This window comes from Anser cygnoides, chromosome 33, assembly GCF_040182565.1.
Source record: "Anser cygnoides isolate HZ-2024a breed goose chromosome 33, Taihu_goose_T2T_genome, whole genome shotgun sequence".
Taxonomy (NCBI): domain Eukaryota; kingdom Metazoa; phylum Chordata; class Aves; order Anseriformes; family Anatidae; genus Anser; species Anser cygnoides.
This window is the reverse complement of record NC_089905.1, coordinates 481,535-507,649: the sequence shown is the minus strand read 5'-3', so window position 1 is coordinate 507,649 and position 26,115 is coordinate 481,535. Positions and strand designations below refer to the sequence as shown.

Here is a 26,115-nt window from a genome sequence, read left to right as displayed (position 1 = left end):
CAACACTGGGATGTGCCGGAACAAACTGGGATGTGCCGGAACAAACTGGGATGGGGATGTGCCGGAACAAACCAGGATGTGCCGGAACAAACTGGGATGCGCTGAGACTGGGATGAGCCAAAACTGGGATGTGCTGGAACTAACTGGGATGTGCCGGAATTGGGATGTGCCGGAACAACCTGGGCCGTGCTGCAACGGGGACAGGCGAGGCCCTGCCCCACGGACACGCAGCCGGGACGTGGCCCCGCGGGCAGCGGGAGGCGCGCGCACCCCGGGGGCGCCCAAACCCAGGGGGGGGCCCCGGAGCAGCCCGGACACGGAGCGCCCGCCCCGCACCGAGCCCCCCGCGGTCGCTGGCAGAGGCGTCGAACACCCGCACCGGGGACGTGGCCGGAGCTCTGCGGCCAAATTCGGGGCCAATTTGGCCCAAACGGCGGCGGTGCCCGCTGCTGGTGCCCGGTGCCGCACGGCCCCCCCCCAGCAGCCAAACCCGGGGTGGGGGTGGTGGTGCAGCCGTGCCCCGGTCCTCCCCCACCCTGCTGCCCCCCCCTGTACATAATCCCGTTGGCCGGGGGCGCGGGGGCACGCGGCCGCTCCTCTCTTTCTCTCTGTCCCCCCCCTTTTCGGGGGTTTGGTACCTGCTGAGTCGGTTTAGAGGGTGGGGGGGGGGGTGGGGGGGTGGGGGCGCGGGGCCGGTAGCGGGGGGGGGGCACAGACCCCGGGGAGTTGACGTCTGCGGTGGAGACACCGGCGCTTAACTTATTTGCTATTTATTGCGGTTACTTTGGATAATTTAATTTTTTTTCTTTTTTTTTTTTTTTCCTCCTTTTATTTTTTCTGTCTAAATAAAAGTTACAAAAAAAAGAAAAAAAAAAAAAACCAAAAACCTGAACCTTGATGGCTGTGAAGCGTCCCAGGGAGGGGTCGGGAGGGACCCCGGGGATTTGGGGTTGGGTTCCCCCCCCCCCCAGCCCCCGCCACGGTGAAGGAAATGGCCATGGTTCCCAGCAGCTTCATCAATAAATCAATTTATTTAAAAGAATATGTTACAATTAATTACACTAAGTGACTTTACCAAACAACCGGAGTGGTTAGCGCTAGCGAACGAGGAACGGCACACCGGGAGCAGACGGGGAGGGGGAGAGGCGTGGTTTGGGTTTGTTTTTTTTTTAATGCCTCCTTTTTGCCTTTTTTTTTTTTTTTTTTTTTGGTAATTTTTTTCCTTCACATTTCTGAATCACGAATAAAAAATACAAGATACCGCAGTGAAAACACCGTTAGAGTTCCCTCGAATAAATTAAAGCGGATGTGTGCGTGGCAGCGCGGGGGGGCCCAGCCGGGGGCGCGCTGGGTGGGGGGGGCCGAGCCCCCCGATTATTGCTGAGCCCGGGGGGGGTGGGGGGGGAGCCGGCTCCGTGCGATTAAAGCCGGCGGGCGGCCGCGGCGCTTCCTGACCCACTTAGCCGGGCACAGAGCGGCGCTTTCGGTTTCCTTAAGGAAAAAAGAAAAAAAAAAACCAAAAACCAACAAAAAAACCCCAAACGCAGCGACCTGAAACGCAACGAGCGCCGCTTGCGTCGCGGAGCCCAGGCCAACGGGTTGGGAGCCCCAGGCCCCTCCTCGCCCTGAAATCAAGGACTAAAATTGGTGACGAACCCCGATTCGCACCCTTTGCGTGCCCGGGACTGGCCCGCGGGGCGCCCGAGGACAGCGGCCGAGAAATCCCATTAGCGCAGCGAGCGCTAATTCCCCGCTCGCTGCCTCGCTTCTGCTCTCGTGCCACTGCCCCGCCACGGGGACCACGGGACCAGGAGGGGGTCCCCGAGCACACGGGGCCCGAGGCGGCCACGCTCGCCCCGGGGGGCTCCTGCTCCGGGGGGGCCCAGGGGCGACGGCGCGCGGCCTCCGGAGGCACCCGGCACCGAGCGACCTCCACGGGGGAACCTCCAGTGGGGGGAAAGCGAAGTCAGAAGCTTGTAAACGTGTCGAGGTCCTTGTGCCAGGAGAGGTATTTCCCTGTAACGTTGCTGTGTTTTGATTTCTTTTTTTTTTTCCTTTTTCTGTTTTTTTTTTTTTTTTCCCACTAAAGTTAGTTTTTAAAAAAACAACACAATGACTCGGGAGGGGAGATGCGTGTAAAAACGCAAGCTTAAAAAAGGTACTGCCACTGGTATGAAATTTTAAAAGAAATCTATATATGTATATACGTGCACGGCCTTTGTACATATAGCTTTTTCAGTTTGTTTTTTTTTTCCTTTTTTTTTTTTTTACATACATACATATATATGCCTGAACAGTGCAAACGGACGATGTTTCAGTTTCCAGTTGTAAAAAAACCAGAAGCCCAGTGTCCGTCTTCTGGAATCAGACCCAGGTGGAAGGGAAGACACAGAACACCCCGGGGCGAGCTCGCGCTGTCCACCACCGCCTTCCCCTTGCCGCCGCCGAGCCTGCCCTTCTCCTAGTTGCTTCAGTCCATAAACATGAAGTTCACAAATGGTATTATTATTAATAATATTTAGTTTAAGGGCTTTAATACAATAACAGAATTTGTAAGTGTTAATTTGGGGGGGGGGGGGGGGGGAGGAAGGGAGGGGGGGGTTACGTTCTTCCGTGCCAAGGGGCTAAGTGGCCGCGTCCCTCTGCTGTGACCTGACCATCTGAAAGATGTTCTGCAAGAGAAGAGAAAGGAGAGGTCAGGGGCAGCCCCGCAGGACGGCTCCTGGCCCCCACGGCCCCGCCGGGCTCAGCGCCGCGCTCCCGCCCGGCACGGCCCAGGGGCTCCCCGGCCTCCTCCTCTTCCTCGTCTTCCTCCGCTGACCCGCGGAGCTGTGGCTGCAGGGAGCTGCCCGGCACCACCGCGGTGCAGTCGCTGAGCGCAGGGCTGGGGGAGTTCCCCTGCGCCAGCCCCGCGTGCAGGGCAAGGTTTCAGTTTCTGCCTCAAATGCGAGGCCGTGGGGCAGGCGCTGGGCGGGAGGACGCTCGGAGCCCTCGGGGAGTTCCCCCCAGTGGGGACGAGCCGAGGGTTGGGGGGCACCGGGGCCCCACGGGTGCCCGTGGTTGCTGCTGGCGGCGTGGCACCGTGCGGTGTGGGGTGTGCCGGGGAGCCCTGGCCGCGGCACGGCTCCACTCCGGCACCACCAAGCCCCGCCGGGAGCTCGAGCAGAGGAAAGGAGGGCAGGAAGGAGGCCAGGAGCAGCCCCGGGGACGGGACGGATCCCCCTGGAAGCCCGGCTCTCTCCTGGCTCTGCGAGCAGTCCTCCCGCTAGAAAAGGGCCAGAGGCTGCAAGTAACCCAAATTCCGCCTGCACGACTCCGCGCTTCCCCTGGAGCTGACCGAGCCGAGCAGCCCCCAGCAGCTTCACTGCTGCAGAAGGACGGAGAACGGAGAATTTCCCCCATGGCTCTGCCCCAGGGCACCATCTCCCTCCCCTGCCCGAGCCGCTTGCACCCAATGCGCCCCCACTGCCCCCCGCCTGCCCCAGCCTTGCCCTCGGCCCGTCCCGTGGTGGGGCCGGTGCCCAGCGGGAGCCAAGGGCGTCCCTTAAGGGCCCGGTGTGGAAAACGGGGCCGCAAGGGTCGGGCAACGCGCGGCAAGCTCAGCTCAGCGCTCAGCGCTGGGTGACACACGGCAGCTAAGCCTCCAGCCCGCTCTTCCCGAGCGCGCCCCGCGTTGTCAGCCAGCACCTGCGGCTCGGGAGGCGCGTCGGCAACCCACAGAGCACCAAATATATCCATGAAGTATCTGCCGAGTTCCATCAATCTTTTTATTTTACACGAGGGAACGAAAATTAGCCGGGGACCGGTCGGAAACACTCCTGATCTGGAATTAACCCCCCCACCCTGCTCGTGCTGCTCCTGCTGGAGCAGCGAGGGCGGCGGCCGAGCTTCGGGGTGCCGGGGGCAGCAGTGCCCCGCGGTGCTCCCCCACGCCAGGAGCTGCGGCCGAGGCTTCCCGTTACATCAAGCGAGATCATGCAGACGCGTGTGAATCAAACGGGGAGAAAAAACCTCTCCCCCCCCGGCAGGGAAGTCCCGGGGTGCTCAGTGGCGAGGAGCGGCTGACTGAGGGGGGAAGGAAGAGAACGGCCCCGGCCTCCGTTCACCGAGCACCCGCCGGCCGAGGCCCCAGGAAGAGACGTCACGGGCTGCGGGAAGGCGCGATGCCGCGAGCGGGCAGGAAGCAGCGCCAGGCCCGGCGCAGCCCGCAGCCGGTTCCTGCGGCCGCCCGGCTCCGCGCCATCGGCTCGCTGCCACAACTCCTGCGGGGAGCTCGGCCCCCGAGGAAGGCCCCGGGGGTGAGTTTCAGGCAGCACCCCCCCCGCCGAGCCCGGCTGTTTCATTCCCGCGGCGTCCCCGGGTTTTGCGGGCAGGGCACCAGGTTTGAGAGGGCAACACGGGAACGCGACCGCGTGCGCGAAGCCTTCACCCCGCTCTTCCTCAAGTGCGCCGGGTGCCCGGGGATCAGAGGGGTTGCCCCCGCGGGAGCGTTATCGCGCAGGATCTGCCCGGCAGTGGAAGCATCGCAGGGGCGGGAGGCTCCCACACCCCCGCCGGCGCTGCGCAGCCCGCGCCGCTCCTTCCCGAGCGGTGACACATCCTGCACCCTCTGCTACAGCTTTCTGCTCAGTCAGAAGGGGCTCTCGCCCTGTTTGATGTCCAACGCTTTCTAGCCAGCACCACGTAACTCCTGCCCACGAGAAGCACCGACCGGAACCGCTGGGGTTAACAGCTTTCTGCCTCGCTGAACGCAACCGCACTTCGGTTCTTACGAGCTCATTAACCTGCAGCTATTTCGGACGCCCGAGCGCGGAGCTAAAACGTGGCGCGGGAGCACGGCAAAGCGATGGGTCCGCAGCCGCCGCCGGCGCTCCGAGTCCCCGCAGAGGAAGCTGCGAGCAGAGGCTTGCAGAGAGGCACCCGCAGAGGCTGCGGCTCCTGGCACGCGTCGCTCCACGAGCGCATCAGAGCAGCGGGTGCCTCCCCGCAGGCCTCCTCCGTGTGTGCCCCACGGCAGAGGTGCCGGGCTAAGAGCCTACGCGAGGACATCCTAGAGACAGGCAGGCAACGCTCCCGGACGCTTCTCGGCGCATCTTGAGGCGATTGGAAGCGTTTAGCTTTGAATCCTGTCCAGCTTGAATGCGAAAGCGGCTGGGCAGAGGGCGGCAGCAGGAGAGGCGCGTTTGCGAGGCGCTACGACACAAGCGGTTTCGCTCCTCACTATTAAAGCAGCGCTGGGAACGGCACGGTCAGTCCCTAAGGGTCCTCGCTCCGTTGCAGAAGAACAAGAGAAAAAACCACACACCACTAGCCCGCGGCTTCCAGGGTAAAGTCTCTGGTCCTTCACAAGGCGAGCGGAGCCAAAGCGTTCGTCCCCGTGCAGCTGCGCCCGTCCCCTCTCCTCCGGGGAGGCGAAGGGAGCCGCCGCTCGCGGCCGGAGCGTCACATCCCGGGGCATCCGGAGACCGGCGGCGTCCAGGAGACGGGCCCCAAACGTTCCTAACGTCAGCAAAGAGGCCTCGAGGCACAAAGCCACCTCTATTCCATCAAAAGCAGCAGTGGGGGGGTTAGTCTGCGGGTTCCCTCCGAGGAGAAGCCACTAGGAAAGGGCACTACGCTAACGGGAGCTGGAGCAGAGGAGCAGGAGACACTACGTCCGCAGCGCAGCAGCCAGGCTGGCTCACAGAGCACAGATGCTGTTTGTTTTCAGCCCAATTACCTTGCTGCACATATTGTCTTTACTGCAGTTCTTGTTATCCTTGTCTGTTGCTTCCTCCTCCACCTTTACAAGGGAAAAAAATAAAAAGGGTATAAATAAAAAAGCAGAGCTGGAGGGGATGGGAGGAGACTGAGCAGCTGCTGCTGCCGGAGCGGCTGGAAGAGCGTCGGGAAGGATCCGGGGCGCCGAGGGCCCGGCTTCTGCTGGGTGACCCAGCCCAGCTCCTGCTCCAGCGCCGAGCGGGCCACCAGGACGCAGCCCCCGGCCCCAGAAGAGGCGCAGGGGCAGCACAGCACCGTCCACCTGCACGGCGGCAGCGATGCCGCAGCCTCAGCAGGGAAGGAACGGGCCGGCCCCGAGGGCACCGGCCGGCCACACGTGCCTGGCTCCCTGCCTGCACGGCCCCACCGACGCGGGGAGCTGCGGAGGAGCTCACAACAAGGCAGGCTGCCCCCTCGGGAAGCTTCTGCTCCACGGTCCGAAGCGGCAGCCACGAAGGCTTTGTTCCTCGAGGGACAGAGATGTCACCCCCGCAGGGACGCGGAGCCCAGAGCCCAGTTCCTCGGCTCTGCGGGCGGTGCTGAGCGCCGCCTGCTCCCCATGCCGAGCCTCACGGCGTAACCACACGGCCCCAGCCCCCTGGCTGCCTCCCGCAGGCTCGGGGCTGCGACAAAGGCGGGGGTCCCGGCTCCGGCGGCCCCCGGCTGTTGCTGCGGGGCTGTCCCCAGCCAGCAGACAGAAGGGCAGAGCTGGGACTCCTCGCCCCTGCCTGCCCGGAGGTCTGCGGTCCCTCGTGAGAGCGTCTGCTCCGACCTCTCAGGCTGAGCCGAGCCACCTTCCACGTTCGCTACAAAACCCCGCTGGCCTCGCGCTCCTCCGTCCACTGCTGCGTCCTCGGGGCAGCACGGCTGCTGAGGCCTGTGCCTGACCCTGCGTTCCCCGCGCGCCCAGCACAGCGCCAGCCCCTGCGCCCTGGCCACGCCGGGACAAGCAGCGGCAGCCCTGCCCTGGGCTAACAGCCGGCAGGTCGGAAACTTCCCCGTGGAGAAGGGAATCGTCCCCGCTCGGGAGCCTCCACAGCGGGCAGATTGTCCTGGAGCCCTCCTTCAGACTTGCCGCGTTTCAGCTCTGATCAGATCAAGGGCAAGGAGAGGCCCCAACCCCCAGCGGCCGCTTCTCTCTGCTCCCGAAAGGGAGGGCGACCTCCCTGGGACGGCAGGAGCCGGGGCACACGCGGCGGCGATGCCGTAGCCACGCGTGAGGTGCTTCCGGCCGCCCTCCGAGCACGCGGAGCGGCCCCCGGGACGACGGCCGCGGGGTGACACCAGCGGCAGCGCGGAGGCTGGCAGACGGAGCAAGGCACTGGAACGTCTCCCTCCCGTGGGAGGAGAGGAAAGAGGGAGCGCAGCAGCGGGGACGGAGAGCACGGGGAGGGCGGCAGGGGACACCTCTCAACGGCTTCAGCGGGAGGAGGCTGAGCAGCCGCCTCAGGCTGGGGTTCACAAAAACCCTAACGCCTCCCTGCTCCTCAGCGGCTTTTTGCCGCAGGCTCTCACGACCCTTTCTGAGTAACTCCACAGCCCTCGTGACCCCGCCGCAGGACCTGACCCCGCCGCAGGACCGACGCTTTGCCACCTGCACTCGGCAGCAGGCACCAGGGAGCGACTGGGAACCAAGCAGCTCCCGGAGCTCCTCGCTCGCACACAACACGCGGCGCCCCGCACCCATAGAGCCCGAGCCCCCCACATGCTCCCAGCAGAGCCCCCCCGCTGCTCCAAGCACCCGACTGCTCCCCGCGCAAGCCTTCCTGCTCGGGCTGCGGGTCGGAGCCAGGCAGAATCGGCCGCCGGTAAAAAGCTGCCGTAAGAGGCGAAGCCGTTTCCCCGCAGCGGCGGGTCCTTACCTCCTTCCTCCACTTGAGCTCGCAGAAAACCCGTTCGAAGCACTCGTGCATGTAGTTGAACTGCAAAGAGAAAGCAGGCGTGCCTCAGGCGGCGGCGGCGCAGCACCCATCGCCCTGCCCGTGCTGCCGGCTCCTCCTGGCGGCCGCCTGCCTCCCCGCCGCCGCTCGCTCCGGAGCTGGGCGCTCCCTCCGCTTCCCAGAGGGAAAAACAAGCAGGATGCGACTTCTCCTGCCCGGTCCGTGAGTAACGGGGGCACTTACGTAGGGGGTGAAGATTTTAACCCATCGGGGTTTCTTCTCTCCGCGTGCGTATTCAAAACAAAACGCCATTCCCTCCTCGTCCGTGTCCCACCGCTGCATTTCGTCCCATTCGAACGCTATGACCTGGTTCTGAAGGGAGACAAACCCCGTGAGCCCCGAGCCAGCAGCCCCCGGGCACGGGGAGGTTTAAGGCAGATCAGAAAAAGCAAAGGCACGCACAGGGGGGACGAGGACACCGTGCAGAGGGCAGGGAGATGACGCCCCGTGCTGCCAGCCAGCGGCACTCCCAAGCCCCAGAGCTCCGGGACAAGCCGCTCCCCCTTCCTACGAAGCTGAGGCGGGTGCTGGGACCCCGGGCAGAGCCCTGCTGCGCCCCTCACCTCCAGCTGGCCCTCCTCGGTGCAGGCGTGGAGTTTAAAGTGCTTGATGCTGATGGCCGTGATGACGTGTCCCTTCCGCCGGGAGTCACAGGAGCAGTGGGGGAAGATGATCTCGTTGTAACCCTCGCACGTCCGCAACATGTTCAAGTACTGCAGGGAGAAAGCAGCGCGTGTTGGACAGGGACCCAGCCTCCTCCCACCACCCTCTGCTGCTGCCCCTCGGCACCCCCGGCCAGGAGGGCTGTGCTGGGGAGGGAAGGGGACCCTCTGCCCGAGGGTGGAGGCACCCCGGAGGAAGAGGACGGATCCTTGAGCCTCGTGCTCCAGGCAGGGCCCTGCGTAACACGGGGGGGGGGCAGGGGACGAGCTGCTTTGGCTTCACAGCTTTCTGGGACACCGACGTCCCCGGCTGCACCGGGGCCCTGCGGTGCCTGAGACACGGTGGCCAGGCTTTCTGGGGAGCCTTTGGTCATCAGAAAGCCCGGGGGAGCAGCAGAAACAAAAGCACCATGGGACGAGCCACGTGGGGGAAGCTTCTATTTACTGACCCTTACCAGTAGTTAATAATTAAGAAGTTTTTTGAACACGTTTCTTGGCTTAGCGCTTCAGGTGACCCTGCTGGGGTTCACGCCAACGCAGCCCCCCAGGAGGGGCCTGAGAGCAAAGGGGCTCTGAGCAGGACCCCGAGCAGGACCCCGAGCAGGACCCCGAGCCATCCCTCTACGAGCGCAGCCAGCACCAGCCGGGGCGCAGAGCTGGGGAAAGGGCAGCCCGCGTTCAGCCGGTACCTGCAGCCCCAAGCACCCCAGCGAGTTATTTACAAGTCAGATTCTTCTGCTTCTTGATCTTCGAGCCAAGCTTGCGTCTGGCGGCTGAGCTCGGGGCACCCCTCTGCTCCCCCACACGTAAGCCAGGCAGGCTCATCGAGTCACACCAAGCCCCCAGGCGCTCGCTGGGCAAAGCGATAAGAGGCAGAAAATCTGTCGGCCAGACAGACAGCGAGATCTGGCACGGGATTTGCAATCTGGGAAGACTTCTGCCAGGCAAAAAAGAACCTAAGAGACGGGGGCAGGGGACACAGCGAGCAGCACTGCGAGCAGAGCAGTGCCCGTGCCTCTCGGCCAGCCCAGTGCTGCCACCTGAGGCGGTCTGAGGCAGAAAATGACCTTTGCCTCTCTCCATTACTGGGAACAGCTGCTCCCGAAGGGCTGCGGATGGAGGACCGCTACACGGCACGTTGAGCACCTCATCTCTCAGCACTGGCAGTAACACGCCAGTTTGATCTCTGCCTTGTTTGGAGCCCAGTCAATACGTGGCCGTGCCAAGGACAAGCCGCCGATCGAGCTCACTGGGCGCGAGGGGCGGTTTTGGTTCGGGCAGCAGCAGACCCGTGGGGACGGCCCAGCCCCACGCCTGGCACTGCTGCACGCCTGCAACCGTGCCGATGCCTCTCTGCCAAGCCCACACTCCCACAGCTCTCCGGGGTTATTGCTTTCCAAGGAAAGATGTTTTTCGAGGCTGGATCTATCTCCTTTCCAGACACGGCGTTGCACGGCACTTGCCGGAGGAAGCAAACAAGACAGGTAGGACAACTCACCATGACCATCTTTCTCTGCTCACACAGCTTCTGTAACTGGTAGGACTTCTCCTCTGCTTTGATGTAGCCTTTCTTGACATCATCGACAGCCTTAAACAGAAAAAGGGAAAGAACACCCAGGAGGTCAGGCCCCAGGACCTCCCCGCAGTGCTTTGCCTTCCCCAGCTGGCCCCACGCCGCCCCAGCTCGCAGCCCCCGCAGTCCATCGTGCACCCAGCGAGGGCCGGGCTTGGCGACTCCGGCCCCGAGCCTCTGCCTGCCTCGGGCAGCGCACAGATGCCTGGGTCTAGGAGGGCTCTGGGAGAACATCCCCTGGATGGATCTGCAAACGCCGGTCCTTGGAATCCTGCCTCTGCCTTTGGGCATCGTCCGGTACAACCCTTCCACTGCAGGCACACAGAGCCGCCTCCAGCAGAGCAGCACAGGCTTTTCTTTTACCCACCGCACTGCTGGAGGGCAGTGCTGGCATGCAAAAGCTGCTTCACTCTTCGGGACTGAGCAGGTACCCGGCCCTGCCTTTGGCTCCCCAGCTGCACACTGCTCAGCCAGGACCCCTGCCCTCGCACAAAGCAGCTCATAAAGCTGCCAGCCAGTCCAGGGGATCGCTGAGCTTGGTAACAGCGTTTGTGTCAGAGGCTGGTACTTGCCCAGTTGGAAGTGTTGGGACCGCATTTTTGGTGGTTGAGACAGAGCAGGATTTATCTCGCTCAACTGTGCGATATCTACCTCTGAGCTGCTCATCCTAGACCGGCTTTACACAGAGCATGGCTCTTCTCAGGCTCACTTCATCCCAGAGCATCTGCACGAAAGGGGGCGAGTGAAAGCACACGCAGAAACGTTCCCTGTCCTCAGGGGGAGCAGGGAGAAGCCCCCAGCTGGTCACTGACAGCGTGCGGAGCTGAGGAACACGGAACCTGCCCACGGAGCGCAGCCCCGCAGGCCCCCTCCAGCTCGCCCCGGGAGGCAGCCTGCAGCGCCTCCCGCTCCGATCACGCCGGGGCCACCAGCTCACCGCAGAGCTGCCGACTCACCCAGCCACCGACCCGCGCTCCTCAAAGCTGCCCGAGCAGGGCCAGCCCTCGAGTTCCCGCTCTGCTGCCGGGACACCAAGGGACAGCGGCGCCTGGAGTCGTTCTGGGAGCCAGGCGCTTGGCTACCAGCAGGCGTTGGCTTACCTCCAGCAAGAAGTCACAGCTCCTGCCCAAGGAGCTCGTGGGCACCTACCTGATGGAAGAAGTAGGTGACCGCCAAGTCATTGTCGTTGAGAAGAACCTCCTCCTCTGTAGTGAAGAGCCATTTCCGGATGGTCAGGCATGTTCCTGGCACTGCCGAGGTGTAGTTCTGCACGTAGAGTTTGTGGGGGAATTCGTTGGGCGCCAGCTTGCGCACTGGAAGAAGCACAGGACACCGAGGTCAGCTTGGTTCAGGACCTGCTTCTGTGGTGCTGCACCCCAGGGCTCCCTCGCAACGGGCCCCGGCACACGAAGAGGAATTAATTCCCGGGAGATCGAACTCCTCCCAGCTGATGGGGGAGGACGCGGGTGCTGCCCCGCTGCCACCCATCCGGCCAGGCAGGACACGAGCTGGGGACAACCCACCGAGTGTGCTCCTCAGGGGCCATCGCAGCAGCCCGCTGTCACCCTCGGCTGAGCACAGGGAGGACCACCCTGCCCAAGGCCACAGAATCAGGGAATGTCTTGGGTTGGGAGGGACCTGTCGGAGCTCAAGGAGAGTTTGGACACTCTGAGACGCGGTTTGATTGCCTGTTAGAGCTGGACTGCCTCTAACAGGTCCCTGTCCTCCTGGTGCTGGGGTCCCAGAGCTGGGCACAGGGCTCCAGGCGGGGTCTCAGGGAGCAGAGCAGAGGGCACGATCCCCTGGCACCGGTGCAGGGCACCACGATGCGAGGCGCTGCCCCCACACTGTGACTTGCTGCTCAAGGCCATCTCCAGTTCCCCGAGGGAGCGTTCTGGGCCTAAGTTTCCGTTTCCCTGCGGCTTCCTAGGAAGGGCCCCTTCTCACCGCGGCGGGCTGAAGCAGCCTGCTGCCGCGAGTCCTGCCTGCACCGCCCCTGTCAATGCTCACTGCGCTCCGAGCTGCTGCTGCTTTCCTTCACCGTGATGGATTTTCACAGGGGAGCGCGGCACGTCTCCTTCGTCAGGCAGGGTACGGTCACTGTCTTACCGCAGCCGGAGCTAACAGCTTCCAGGGAAGTTAAACGGAGCGCATCCAGACAGGAATAAATGGGGATGCACACGGCGAGCGTCCAGAACGCGCAGGCCGTAAAGGTTAACTGGAGGTTTTCCTGTTCTGTGCAGTCTGAGAGGGACAGCACTCAGAGGAACGAGGCACCAACAGCACCAGCCAGGGCCTGGCAGCCTGAACGCTCCCCGTGGGACTGCGCCAGCACGCGGCAGCCTCCCACCTCCTGCTCCAGGCTCCCTGCACGGCCCAGGTCAGCATTCGAGTACAACCCCAGCCTGCCTTCTGAGCTGGGTTGTTTTAGGAGGGCTTCAGGAAGGCAGAAGTTGCCCCTGCCACCTGGCCAGAATTTTGCAAGTGTGAGGCGCAGTCCTAGAAATCTCCCCCTAAAACTGCACAGCTTGCAGTAACTACAGGGTGAGTCTGAGGCAGGCAGAGCTGACGACCCAGAAATGAAGGCACCCAGCCGGGAAGGAGACATGCACTTGGCTCAAAAGGCAGCGCAGGAACAAGCCCAAACCACTCCACCCGCTCAGCGGAGGGCCTGGGCAGTTTGGACACTCCAGGTTCAGCGAAGCTGGGGGAGCCGAGACCAGGCAGAGAGCTCAGCACGCGCCGAGCTGGGAGGACGGCGATTCACAAAGTGCCAAAAGAGTCGCCCAGAATCCCGCAGCCGGGCCTCAAATACCCCCAGCATTCAGAGGCTGAAGGACAGACGTGTCAGCTCGCAGCACGCATCCCCTCCGGGCCAGGACATCACGCCACCTCTACGTGTGCGCAGACTAAACCCAATTTCCTCTGCAGCCCCTCTGCTCCGCACCGAGACGCCTTTGGTGCCCCCTCTCCAGGCAGCCACGTTTCAGTGCCGCTGGCCGCTATCTCTGCTCGCTGGGCCCTTTGAACTGCAGTAAAACGCATCTCTCGGTTAACAAGAAGCTCGTCTCCTTGAACTGCTTAAGAACTGGGAAGTCAAGCAGCAGCAGAAAAAGCCATCAAACTTTGAGGGCTCCTCATTATCAGAATCTGCTGTGCCTGCCCGATTCCTCCCAGGGGCTCCTGACTTTGCGAGCACAGATAAGGCCTCAATGAGTGCCACCAGGCTCTGCTAGCACTGCCGAGCTCCTTCCTCAGCTGCCTGTGGGCACCAAAGGGAATAAAAGACTTACCAAAGGAGTGATTGATCACTTCGAACAAGGCGAAGTAGTTTGCGGTAATACTGTCCATTCCAACTTTAGCAGCCACAGCCTAGAGCAACCAGAGGGGAAAACGGAGTGAGCAAAGCAGGAGCCAACACCCGGCAGTCCCTGTGCAGGGCAAGGCCAGCGCCGTGCAGGTTATTCCAAGTATTCATTAACCCGAGGCGTTAGTCATCAAGGAAAGCCTGAATGCTATTCTTCCTGTAAAATCAGAGCTTTTCTTTAGCAAGGGCCCAGACTCGCGTGCTTTTGCCTTCCTGTAAACCGCTCCAGACTGTAACTGCCCCCACTGCTGACAATTAGGTCATCTGTTCTTCCGACGCCTCTGGTTTCAGTTCCTGATGGAAGAGCACACCTCCCCGAGGAGCTGGCTCCACCACCACTTCAGCCCTGCATGCTAATACCGCAGCCACATCCCACAGACCTCGGCGGAGGCGACGTGAACTTCAGTAGGTCGTGTCCCAAGTGCCTGAAGGCACCACAACTCTCCTGAAGGCACCACGGCCCTGCTCCAGCGGCAGGATTCTGCTGTGCAAAGCAGGAGCTCCCGCGGTCCTGCTCTTTTGCAACCCTTCAGCTCCCTCGCTTGCAGCAGCACTCTGAGTTCCCCTTTTAATTACAGTCTGCCCCCATCACCTTATTCCCCCTACTTCACCGACAACTTCCATTTTTTCTCCAGCAGCGCTGGCTGAAGTCAGTTGTTCTTCATCTTCCACTCCAAGCAGCGGGCCTTCAGGCCACCTGCAAACCTGGAACCTGCCCAGACCGTTCCCCAAGGGTCGCTCCCTTCCTTCACGTCCAGCTCGCTGTCCTGCCGCGCAGCCACAGAGACGCGTGCTGGACGCAGACAGCTCTTGGATCCAGCTCCTCCGCCGCAGCCACAACACACGACCTGCCTAGTGCTTCGAGCCATCCGCCAGCTTTAAGATACTATCAGTGGAAATTAATTCAGCGAATTAACTCCGTCCTTGCAGCCAAGACTGCCAAAGAAAATGCTGCTTCAGCACGGCGTGAGGTTGGAGCTCTCCAGCATTCCTGTCCTCTGCTAAGCAGCACTAATGCCTACCCGCGCTCGAGAGGAGCCGAGAACCCAGCGGGCACCTCTGGGGTCTTGGTCCATGCCTGAATCACGTTAACCTTCCAGTCAGGGGAAAAAAAACAACCAGAACAACACAACAAGAAGTAGCTCACCTGGTACACCTGATCTGTAGTGCTGTTCTTTTTGACTCTGACCGTCACTGTTGTTATATCTGGTAACGCTACCCTGAGCTCCACGTCTGAGACACCATTGTAATTCTAAAGAAAGGAAAAAGAGGACAGAAATCAGCAGAGGCCATCAGACGTGGCCGCAGGGGCTGGGAATCGCCGCTCCCAGCTGCGGCCCCTGCAGCACAGGCCCCAGCTTCGGCCCCGAGCTGAGCCCAGGGTTCTGCGCGTGTCCTGAGCAGATGCCCCCGCTCGCTCCCACGAGCTGAGCCCTGAGCTCCACGACTGTTCACTGAGCTCCAGGAGTGCAGTGGGGGGATTTTCTGAGCTCCACGGACCACGCCTGGTGCTGGCTAACTAACGTGGTCACTCGCGCACTGTCACACCTAGCAGCCAGCTGCTCTGCACGCCTCAGGAATCTGCTTCCAGGCTGCGTGGGGGAAATTCTGAGAGGAGGAAGACGTGAGCTCTGCTTCGAGGCAGGAAGCCAAGCAAACCGCTCCGGACCACGACGGGTAGGATTTTCCAGTCGTGGCTTTGTCAGTGAGGAGCGAGAGAAAGCTTTGAGACAGAGCAACTGAATGCACCACGGAAAAGTTGGGAAAAGAGCAATGGCCAGAGGGCAAACAGCGGCTTTGCTGCTGCGGGCAACCCAAACCTGGGCAAAAGCAAGTCAGACGAGCTGGTATTTAAAGTGCCTGTTGCCTTTCTGCCCAGCAGCTGCCGAACACCAGCAGCTCACACGCAGAACTACCGGGGCTGCCACCAGCAGCAGGAACCAGCGGGCACGCTGCTGCGGGGCCAGGGAGGCCCAGGGCAGGCAGCGAGGCCTCGCACCCAGTTCTGGTCCTCCAAGAGCGGCATCGGAGCCGTTCCCAGCTGCTGCTATGAGAAGAGGCTTCCTAGGAGCAACAACAGGCTGGCAGCGAACCGCAGCCTTGGTTTCCTGCTCCGGCTTTCGATTTGACCAGCTGAGGCTTTGGCGGGGAGCATCCTCGCGCTCGGATCCGGTCTCCCCACGCCTCCGTACCAGGGGAGGCCGAGTTTCAGCGCCGTGCCCGCGTGCTTACCTCGTCCGACTCCGACAGGAACTCCTGCATGATGTCGCTCTCGCCGATGACGCGTATCGAGCACACTGCGGGACAGAGAGCACGGGTCACTGCCTTGTCCCGGGGCGAGGGGGGCCAAAGGCTGGCAGAGGTGGCGGGGTAAGAGCACCCGCCTGTCCCGCAGGCTGTGGGAAGAAAGGGAGGCACGGGGAGCCAGGCAAAGCCTCCCGACACGAGTGCTTTGCAGGCTGCACCAGGGGTGCTGGCACGAGGGCCGATACGCCCCGAATCCCCCCCGACAGCGAGCGACAAGCGTGCAGCGGCGCCGAGTAACTCGCTACTGAGATAATCCCCGAGGGGAAACGCAGGCTGCGGGCACGCGGCCAACAGGAGGCTCCGACTACACTGAGAAGTGGGCAAGGATTTCATAAATGCGTTACTCCAGAGGGAACGAAGCTGTTTGGGAACTCGGGCCAGGTTCAGTAAATAACCCGGGACAAAACTGTACCAGGCTGCAGCCCCCGTGCAAGCAGCCTGCCGTCTCCTCCGGCCGGGATGAAGGCGAAGGAGCAGGGCTGGGACAGCAGCGGGGTGGGGGAACCTGCCCCGGGCCACACCGGTGGGGCCGAGGGGCTTCGTTCCCAGGAGCTGGGTACGGGCAAGCCTGAGCTCAGCACGGCCCCCAAACCCAACCCAGCTACATACGAGCTTCTTTCCCTGGCCGACAAACGAATGCCCGCGGAGCTCGAGCTTTCAGGGCGCCCAGGGAAGGACAGGCCCCGAGGCCTCGCTTCCTGCTGGCGAGGAAGGCGGCGTGCAGCCGCACGGCTGCCCGGGCGCTGCGCCCGGCCCCGTACCTTTCTCCAGGTACTCCTCCAGCCCTCGCCGCCGGGCATCCAGCTGCTGCTCCGACAGGGAGAACGGCCACTTCCCCGGGAGCCGCGGGAAGGTGAAGTTGGCGAATTCCCGTTTCAGGTTCTGGTGCAGGATGGCGAACTCGCGGTACCGCTTGGAGCAGAGCTGGCGGCCCGCCATGTAAACGTTGTACACCTGCAGGGAGCAGAGGAGAGGCTGGCTGGGGCGCGGAAAGCTTTCCGACCTCAAACCCGCGCGGCGCCGCCTCCCCGGAGCTGCAGGCAGCACGGAGCAGCCCCCTCCCGCCCCCGGGGAGCACGGCCCCGCCGCTGCTCACCACAAACTTCTCGCCGTTCTGCTCCACGTGCTTGTAGGTGGGGATGGAGATGGGCACAGCCTGCTTTTCCGTGTAGTCGTAGAACGACTGCCCCAAAGAGTCATCGCTGGGGTCGAGGTTATCGGCCTCGTGGGGAGGCACCGACAGCACCGTCAGGATCAGCTCCTTCTCCCCGGCGCGGATCAGGTCCACCACCTGTTTGTGGGTCGCTCCTTCAACGTTCACCCCGTTCCTGTGAGAGAGGGCAGAAAAGCCATAAGCGAGGCGGGGGGGACAGCAGAGCTCTCAAACCACGCCAGGAGCAGCCCAGGAACCCATCACGTAACTGCTTCCCTCGAAAATCCGCCAGCTGAAGGTAACTGACACTTCCACGGCTTCAGATCTCTTCCCACAATGGGTTACAGAAGCTAAAGAGGAGCAAAAAAAAAACCCGAAAAAAAAAAAAAACCACAAAAAACCCCAACCCACTTAGTTCCCGTGTTAAAATTCTGCAAGTTCTGCTCCAGTGGCGGCGGGTTTTGCAGCTCAGCTCTGCCTGCACAGCACCAGGAGGGCGAGCGCTGCTCTGGGTTACGCTGCTCCAACTTCTCCTGCTGGCGGTTTCTCGGGTTAGTGGTTACCGAGTTGTGTTTGATGGCTTCGGGCACAGATAAAGCACTGCATGGCACGTCCGCTCCCGGAACGTGAGCCTTCTTCTCTCAGCTCAAGGGAAACACACGAGGTGACCACAGAACTGAGGAACAACACTGAACGCATAACTCGTGCTGCTCTGCTAGGGCAAAAGCCATCTCCTACCCTCCGCAGCCCCAAAACGTAAGGTAGATTTCCAAAAACCTGCGCTGAAGCTTCCGGATGAACAAGAATGAGAACGGAGGCTCGGGCACTTGGAGGGCGAGGGTAAGAGATTTCAGAGGCTGCTGCTCCCCGCTGCCGAGACGAGCACCCGCGAGCCCATCGGCGCGGTGCCAGGGGAGATGCGATCTCTCGAGTTGCTCCTCGACAGGCCCGGGAGCGCTGCCGCAACGAGTACGGGCTTCCAGCTCCTGCACTGCTCCAGCCTGACTGCGAGAGCTTGTCCAGCGATGCCCCGAGGCCCACGGAAGCCCTGAGACACGGGGGCAGCTCCGAGCGCTCCTGCCCCTCCTGCTCGCCCCGAAGCTGCCAGCAGCGACCCGCCGCCCGGCGCTCGCTCGGCCCAGAGACGGCGAGCTCGGAGAGACGCCGCTCTGAAATCCAGCCCGAGGTCCGGAGAGAGCTGCAAGGCTCTCTTCCAAATCTGGAAAAGGACAAGCCTGCTTTTCTTTCTGATAAGGGATAAATTTAGTAGCGAGCCTCCAGAAACTTGCGGTGTCTCCGTACGGGAGCTCGGCACCTGAAACATCCCCTGCACAAACAGCCCCAGGCTGGGCTTTGCCATGGCGCTGCCCTCGGGGGGCAGCCGGGGCACCCCTGGGTGACGACGGCTCAGGTCCCCCCCCAAGCCCACCCGCAGCGAAGCTGCCCAGGGCTCCAACGTGTGCCAACGCCCCCCCCCCAACCTCATTTACACCACGGAGGGGCTCCACCGGGACTCGCGGCACAGCCCCTGCCCCGCGCTGCTGCCCGCGGCCACTGCCCGGAGCTCCGGAGGGACGCCGAGGGAAGGCGCCCGCGCCCCCCCAGCCGTGTCGCCTCCCCACGGAGCCATCCTGCGAGCCAGCGAGCCACCCCAGCTCGCCTCAAATCAAGTGTGAGATTTAATTTCAAGCCCTAGCACGGGAATGAAAGAGAACAGCTCTCGCCGCTCCGCATCGATCGCTTTTATTGAGCTTTTACTTACAAGAACCGCCCTGGAAAGATCCGATCTCAACTTCCAGACCTGGGTGAGAGAACCCAGGCTCAGGACCAAGTTCAAAAAGCCCCAAGCAGCGTCTGCGAGGCAGGCAGAGCGCCTGCACCGTGCCAGGCGTTGGACAGGCCTGGACATCGACCACAGCCACCAGCCCAGCTGGACGGCGCGCCGCCCGTGCGGGCATGAACCTGCCAGCATGCCACGGGGGGGCCGCGCTTCTCCCAGGACGTCTGGGGGCTTTTCTCTTCCAGCTTCTGCTTCTGGTTGGATTTTTTTTAAATTTTTATTTGTGCCTGTTCCCCTTCCCGGGCCCTCAGCCTGCCCCAGGAGGGCCGCCGGCCGGCTGCCCCCCGCCAGCCACACCGGGAGCAGGCCCGCGGGGTCCTCCCCCCCGGCGAGGGACGCACCCCGCACACGCAGCCCCAGCAAGGCCGGCGAGATTTCGGCAGCTCTCGAAGAGCAGCTTCCTTCGGAGGATTCGCTCCTCCGAGCCACGTGCCGTCAGAGCAGGAACGCGAGCTTCTGCCGCCTTCCACCGCAGGGCGCGCCGCCTGCCCTCGGCGCCCCTCTTCCTCCTCGCCACCGGCGGCCTTGCAGGAGAGTCCGAAGCGATCCCGGGGCACGACGGCACCGCCTGGCCCTCGGGCACCCCGAAAGGGGAGTCTTCCCCCACCGCTGCCCCGTGGGGGCACCCCCAGCCCCTCGCCACCACCAGCAGCGAGAGGCCACCTCTGTGCACGGGCCTCTGGCCGCCGGGGGAGCGACCCCGCAGGCGTGGAGCGGGGCCAGCCGCCGGCGGGCTCCACGCGCTCGCCCCTCGGGGCCTGCCGGTGCTCGGGGGAGCCAAGCGGCGGTGTCACAGCGGTCACGCCGTGCATGACGCGGGGCTTGTGCCCGGTGCGGAGACGCACGCCGGGGGGCAGAGCAGAGCGGTGTTTGCTCACCTTAAGGAGCTTAAAAGCCTTTACAAAACCGGGTTTGTGAAGTGCAAGGGCAGAGAGTGAGCGGCCGCAGGCTGGCTCGGCACCCCGGCTGCAAGGCGGACGGCCACGCGAGCTCCCAGCAAGAGCAGAAGTGCCGAGGAGCTGGACATGGGGACGCTGCGGGTCCCCTCCGACTCGGGACATCGTGTGACCCTCGGGATATTCCTTGCGTGACCTCGGGATATTCTGCGGCAAGCACCAGGAGCCCCCGAGGACGAGGCGTGCGTTTGACAACGCAGCGCTCCCCAGCACACCGGCGCTAAGGAGCGGGCTCCCAAGAGCCAGAAGCAAATTTCACTTCTCCCATTTGTACCCTGAGTGACTCATTTTCTGTGAAGACTTCTTAAAAATTTCCCAACTGCCTGTCAAGGGAAGACAAGGAAATTTACCGCAGAAAGCCTGCAAGACGCTTCCTTGAGATTAAGACCGCAGCCTGCCTTTGTGCTTTGCTGAGCCCAAACCGCCCAGCCAACAAACCACCCAGTGAAAGCTCGAGTGACCTCCGAGGCAGGAGCCTCACCCTTCTGCGTGAACATTTCCAGCCGCCCCACGGCAGCAGCAGGGCACCAAGGCAAGGCATGGGCCAGACCCTGGCTCCACAGCTCCCTGGCAAAGCAAACCCGGCCTAACCCCAGGCGCAGCGGCGCTGCTGAGGGCTAAGCCCAGAAGACGCAGGACGTGGCCGAGAGGCTCCCTGCAGCACCCGGCCCTCACCAGGTCGGCTGCGGGAGGGATTTACGCGCAGCGCCAGGACCACGGCAGCGGGGAAGGATCACTCCCTGCTCCGGGAAGGGCTGACGAGGGAGGACCGGCACTGAGGATGAGCCCGGAGCCAAGGGCAGCCGCCACGTGGCCAGCAGCCTCCTCGGGAGAGGCCCTGGAAGCGAAGATGAACAGCTAAAGGGCTTACGGGACACGGCGGCGTGGGGCAGCTTCTCCAGGCTCCCGCAACGGGCGCTTCGGCACCCCGATCCCTCTCCCTTCGGAGGCCGTTCCGCCAGCTCAGCACCAAACCCCGGCCCCCTGGGGTTTGTCACAGCTGAGGCTCCTCTGCGGGACGTCCCCGGGACCATCCACGCCGAGCAGCCTCCGCGGCGGTCCCCGCTCCAGCTCCGCGCTCCAACCCCACGGTCGCGTCCTTCCCCCCAGAGGGGACGAGAAACGGCCTTGAGTGCTCCAAGCCTCGGCCCCGATCAGCGGGGGGAGCGCGCTCGGCACCGCAGGGAGCCGGACAGCCAGGCGAAGCCTCCCGTAAGCCCCCGGCGGGGCTCAGCTCCCAGGGCACATCCTGCCACAGCGCTCAGCAGAGCCCTACGCAGCATTTCCCCATCCCTTACCAGAAGGGAAGCCAACCTTCCTCAAACAGCTGCGAAATCTAGACCCAGCATTAGCCCAAACAGATAAAAAAAAAACAGGCAGAAACTGTGAAGTGCAGCTCCCGCGACCTCTCCTACGTCCCCGGCAGAGGCTGGGATCGTTACCATTTCCACACACGCCTCTTACGACATTTTAAGGAAGTTTTGACGTCCCTGGGCATATTTCCACGCTCTGCTCCGGCAGACAGCACACCTGCCGTTTGCCGGCTCCGATTACGAGAGCACCGACTCCTCGTAAATGAACACTGCTGAAACACCCTGAAAGAAGACAAGGAACGTGAATATTTCAGAAGGTTAAAACCTAAATATTACTCAAAGGAAAGCAAGTATTGACCTGATAGGTAGTCTTGCTGAAAAAGGACAAACATTTTGGACGCTTCAGAAGCCAGACCTGCGCCAAGCCCCTTCTGGAGATGCGGGTACCAGCAGCCGGCTTCCAGCCTGCCCGGCACCAGCTCCGGAACACAGGACCTAGGTCGAGGCCTCCGCGGTTTCTCCGTCCTGGATCCAGCACGAAAGCCGCGCTGAGAGGGCCGAGCTCGGCGGGCAGGCAGCTCACGGCGAGCCCCAGGGACAGCCTCGGGAGCCCCTCGCCTCCCGAGCAGCCCCGCGGTCCGCAGGGCTTGCTGCTGCTGACAACGTTTCACTCTGCAAGCACGGACCCCGGCGAGGGGAAACCCTCCTGTCCTACGGACGGCGCCCTTAGGGTCTGTCCAAAATTGCTGGGACCGGCGAACAAGGAGGGGACACGACGTGCGGGAAAGGCACCGCAGGACGCCGGGCCCTGCACCAGCTGTCCCTGCGGGGCAGCCGCTGCCACCCCACTGCTCCTGCTCCGGTCCTTATCGCGGGTCCTTATCTCACACAGGCTCTTGCTGCAGAGAGGCTTCCAGCAGCGGCGGCGGGGAAACGACCTGCGAGGCCGCGGGCAACTCCACGTGGCCGCACCGGCACATCGCTCGCCGCTCGGGGGCACGAGCTGAGGCGTCACGCGCCGCTTCAGTCCGCAGGAAAAGGAGAGAGGTTTGCTGAGCCGTGTGGTTGGTGACACCGGCAGCCCCGCAGGCTCGGGCCGGGCTCACCTGCCGACCCTTTTACAAGGCGGTTTGCTGGCGACGCGCCCTGCGTGCGAGCAGCAGAACGCCGCGAGCAAGCAGCAGGAGCAGCCGCCGCCTCCTTTTTACGGTCAGTCCCGTGCTTCCCCACGGCGCAACCAGCTCCGAGGCAACACACGAGGTCAGACTTTGGACCACGAAGAGATAAAGGTTCTGGCCCCTGCGGGATGGAGCCGGTCCACGTGAGGAGCGCGGAGGGAGCGCGTGCCCTCACGCCGGCAGAGCCCCACGAGGCTCGGTGTCGGGTCTCCCCGTGGCCCACAGACAGGCGCAACCCTCGCCCCTTGAGAAAGGGTCCGCGGGCTGACGACGTGCCGGGGGGTCAGGTGGGAAAGCGGGGGGAGCCCGTCCGCACAACGCCCAAACCACCCCGAGCGGTGCCAGTGGGGCCCCGCCGCCGATCACGCTGCTCCCGGGGCTGCCGGCGCGGGAGGACGGGGCCTGGCTGCGGCCACACGCGGGTCGGGGCTCTGAGAACAACGGCCCTTCGTTACCCGCTCAGTTACGGTTACCCTTCGTTACCCGCTCAGTTACGGCCCTTCGTTACCCGCTCAGTTACGGCCCTTCGTTACCCGCTCAGTTATCGCCAGCCAGCTCCCCTGCAAACAGAGTTAACGCCAGTGCGATTTTCCCTCCCTCCCGTCAGGATTAGCGATGATTGTCATCCAGGGTGATAATCAAGAGCTAAATTAGCTTCCATTGTCTGTCTCCAATGCCCTCAACACCCACAAACACACAAGGAGCTAAGAAGATTAGAGAGCGCACCGGAGTTATGTTGCAAAACCAGCCTCTGAAAGCGAGCGGGCTGAGCTACGCGCTGGATACAGGAGCGCGATACAGCGAAGGATGGCAAGGGAGGACTGCAACGAGCGCAGGGACCCGAAAACCCTTGGGACAAAACCCGAAACCTCCTCTGGTCACGGGCCAGGGCTGTGGAGCAGCTCGCACCCCGCCTGGCCGCCCCACGGGGAAAACCACGCTCAGGTGGCTGCTGCAGCTGCAGGGCCGGGGCCCGGTGAGGAGCCAGCCACCGCAGCCGCCCGCCACGGAGCTCTCATCGCTCCGCTCCCGCTCCAAAAGCCTCCACCCGCGCCCGTTTGCTCAGAGCCAGTGCCCTGTGCAGACCCCCCAGCCCCGCGCCCGCTGCTCGGCGCCCAAACTCCAGACGAGAGCCGGGGGCTGCCGAGCAGGACGCACGGACGCTCCGGGACAGAGCTCCCGGGAACGCCACCCCCGGCACCGCGCAGGGTGCCGCTGCGCGACGGAAGGAAAAACTGAGCTATTTTGGGAGGCCGTTTTATTGTTTCCTGCTCCAGCTCACAGCCGTGCTCAGATTTCTTTGCAGGAGCTGGGTTTTAATAGGTCTGGGAGGGTTAACGCCTGCACCAAACGGGACCGGCGTCGTGTGAGACCTTTAGGGCCGGCGGGCTGATGTACGCGGCTGGGTGAATGAACCTGGCAGAGGGCCGAGGCCGTCTCACGGCGCTACGAGGAGACACGCGGGCAAATTAGGAAGCGGCTTCTCCCTGGAGAGGGGCAGGGAGGAAATCCCCGCTCCTCTGACCGCTGCTCCGTGTCCGAGGTGTCCGGACACCGGTGCCGCAGGCTGCGAGCGGACCTCGGTCGCTGCCTCAGCTCCTCCAGCCGCTGCCGAAGCTCAGACCGAGCCTCCCACCTGCACAAGTCCTGACCTCGCACTGGCCGGGAAGCCAGGACCGAGCCCTGGCTCCTCGGCACCCTCCTCTTGGCTCACACGCAGCACCGTGAGCGCTTCCCCCGCCGAGGATTTCAGCTCGGCGCCTTGCAACGCACACAAACATTCCCCTCGGTCAACAAACGCCGCTCTCGAGCAGGTCCTCCAGGTGCAGAACTCACCCCGGGCACTTCTCCTGCGCGGGAAATCAAAGCGAGAAGCGTTTGGGTCCCACGGGAGAGAGCCCGAGCCGAGCACCACGCCTGCGGCGGGGCACGGCCGCGGAGTTTGGGCTCCGTGGGCCCAGGCACCGCCGCTGCCCTTCACACGCTGCGGCCCGCAAAGACCGGCAGCGAAGCATTCCTGCTGCTGCGAAACCCCTGTAATTAATTAGTAATTGAACTTCACCGGCCCAGCCCGAGGTACAGCCGCGCAGGGACCCGGAGGCAGCACGCAGCTCGCGGCACGCAGAGCCAGCCCGAGGAATCGCACGGCGACAGGGAGCAGAACCCCGACGGGCCGGGGCGCACCTGATGCCAGCCCGCGAAGTTTGGGGCGTTTTGGGGGGAAAAAAAGGAGCGGTTTCCCCAAGCTGACGCGTTCCCAGGAGAGGTGTCGGTCCCGGACAGCTGGGACCCCACGAAGAGCCTACGGCCCCGCCAGCCCCAGCTTCCTCCTGCAGAGCCGCACGGCTCCACGGGCTGGGGGGACGGACCCCGACCCCAGCCCCAGCCCCACGGGGCCTCATCCTGCTCCCGGGGGGGCCCCCAGGCGCTCTCTCTGCCCCCCCCAGTCCACCGCAGCGCTCGCCCCCTCGCTCCCCAAGCACCTCCGGTTTCCGTCCCTTCCCCTGCTCTCCCCCAGGACGCAGCCCCTGCCCCCAGCCACCCCCTCTGCAGCCCCTGTCCCCGTCCCTGCCCCCCCAGGGCTCTCGGTTCCTCCGCGCGCAGCCGTGACCCCACGGGGAGGAGAATTTGGGGCCGGGGCTCCACGGACGCTTCCTCCCAAGGGGTCCCACCGCGAAGCCCCCCGGGCTCGCGGCAGCTCCAGGACAGCTCGGGCCGCTCCAGCCCCGGGGATCCCTGGGGGGACGGACGGCCCCGAGGCCTCGGCGCTGCCTGGGAACGGGCCCCGCGCCCCCCCCCGTGTGCCCCGCACCGCCCCCCCCGCGCAGAGCGGCTCCTTTGGGGGACTGCGACCCCCCCCCCCGCCCCTACTTAGGGACCCCCCAAACCTCCGCTGCCGAGGAGGCGGGGGCCGTGCCCCTGCTCCCCGCGGGGGGGGGGCTCCCGAAGCCCCCGGGGACGGGAGAGGCTGGCGGAGCCCCCCCAAAACGGCCCCCACCGGGGGGGGGGGGGCAGCCCCCACAAACGCTCCCGGTGCGGTGAACCGGCACGCGCCCCCCCCCCCCCCCCCAGCAACCCCCCCTCCCCCCCCGTGCGGGGACACCGGGCAGGGGCGCTGCGGGGCCCGAAGCCCCCCGGCAGGGCCCCCCCCGGCCTCCGTGCGGGGAAACGGCCCCCCCCCGCCCCCCGGCCCCCCCCCAGCGGCGGCCCCCCCGTACTCACACCTCCAGGATGCGGTCGCCCTTGCGGACCCCGGCGCGGTCGGCGGCCCCGCCGCCCAGCACGGCGCTGACGTGCTGCAGCGGCGCGTACAGCTCGCCGTTGATGCTCCGCAGCTGGCCGCCCTCGCTCACTTGGCCGCGCACGTTGAAGCCGTAGCCGGACTCGGACTTGACGATGCGCACCACCCGCGGCCCCCCCGGCGCCCCCTCGCCGCCGCCGTTCCGCTGCGGCCCCGCCGCCGAGCGCGGCAGCCCCTCGCCCTCCTCGTCCGCCATCTTGGCGAGCAGCGCCCGGCCGGCCCGTCACGCGCCCGCCGCGCCGGCCACCGTACGGAGCCGCCCGCCGCGGGGGGTGCTGGGAAGCGTAGTCCGCGACCGCCTCCCCCCCCCAGGAGGACGCCGGGAAGTGTAGTCCGCCGCGCGGCCTTCTGGGAGCTGTAGTGCCGCGCCTCCGCCGTCGCCGTGGCAACGGGGGCAGCGCTGGCAGGCCTCGGGGCCCGGCCTCGGAGTCAGCCCCCAGCGCCCGAGGGCAGCGGGGCCAAGAGCCCCAGGGGGGCCCGGCCCCAAACCCCCCCCCGCAGGCCCCAGGGCCCCGCTGCCTCCTGGAGCTCCCTGCAGAGGGAGAGAGGAGGGCCGGAGGCACGGCTTGGGCTCAGGGAGGGAAGGAACACAGGACAGGCAGGGGAGAGCCCAGCAACCGGCAAGAAGAAAGGGAAAAGGAAAAAAAAACCGATGTGCACAGCGTCACCTATAGCCCACGGAGCCCAGCTGAGCCCCAGAACAACGTCTCCACCCCCCAGCCCAGGCCCTTTGCACAGTTAACATCATCTATTCAATCGAGTACG

At 64.1% G+C, this 26,115-nt stretch overlaps 1 protein-coding gene across 2 annotated transcripts; it reads right to left on the bottom strand.

The window, feature by feature from the left end:
- Positions 1-1,012: 1,012 nt before the first annotated feature.
- Positions 1,013-25,561, bottom strand: SNX27 (sorting nexin 27). 2 transcript variants are annotated; one of them, XM_066985878.1, is made up of 13 exons: positions 25,272-25,561; positions 16,706-16,937; positions 16,371-16,563; positions 15,535-15,599; positions 14,450-14,554; positions 13,229-13,307; positions 11,085-11,248; positions 9,861-9,950; positions 8,264-8,413; positions 7,884-8,012; positions 7,623-7,682; positions 5,720-5,782; positions 1,013-2,672 (listed from the first exon to the last, which is right to left on the bottom strand). In XM_066985878.1, exons 1-13 carry the CDS (start codon positions 25,544-25,546, stop codon positions 2,625-2,627), a joined length of 1,653 nt encoding a protein of 550 aa, XP_066841979.1. In that variant the 5' UTR covers positions 25,547-25,561; the 3' UTR covers positions 1,013-2,624. The 2 variants fall into 2 exon arrangements, with proteins under 2 accessions (XP_066841979.1, XP_066841980.1); XM_066985879.1 differs by lacking the exon at positions 5,720-5,782.
- Between the last annotated feature and the right edge of the window lie 554 nt (positions 25,562-26,115).

Coding starts and splice junctions, on each gene's coding strand:
- SNX27 (XM_066985878.1), bottom strand. CDS start 25,546: ATGGCGGACGAGGAGGGCGAGGGGCTGCCGCGCTCGGCGGCGGGGCCG. Junction 16,564..16,705: donor AGAACGGCGAGAAGTTTGTG/GTGAGCAGCGGC, acceptor TGCTCCCTGCAG/GTGTACAACGTTTACATGGC. Junction 8,414..9,860: donor AGCAGAGAAAGATGGTCATG/GTGAGTTGTCCT, acceptor TTCTCCCTGCAG/TACTTGAACATGTTGCGGAC.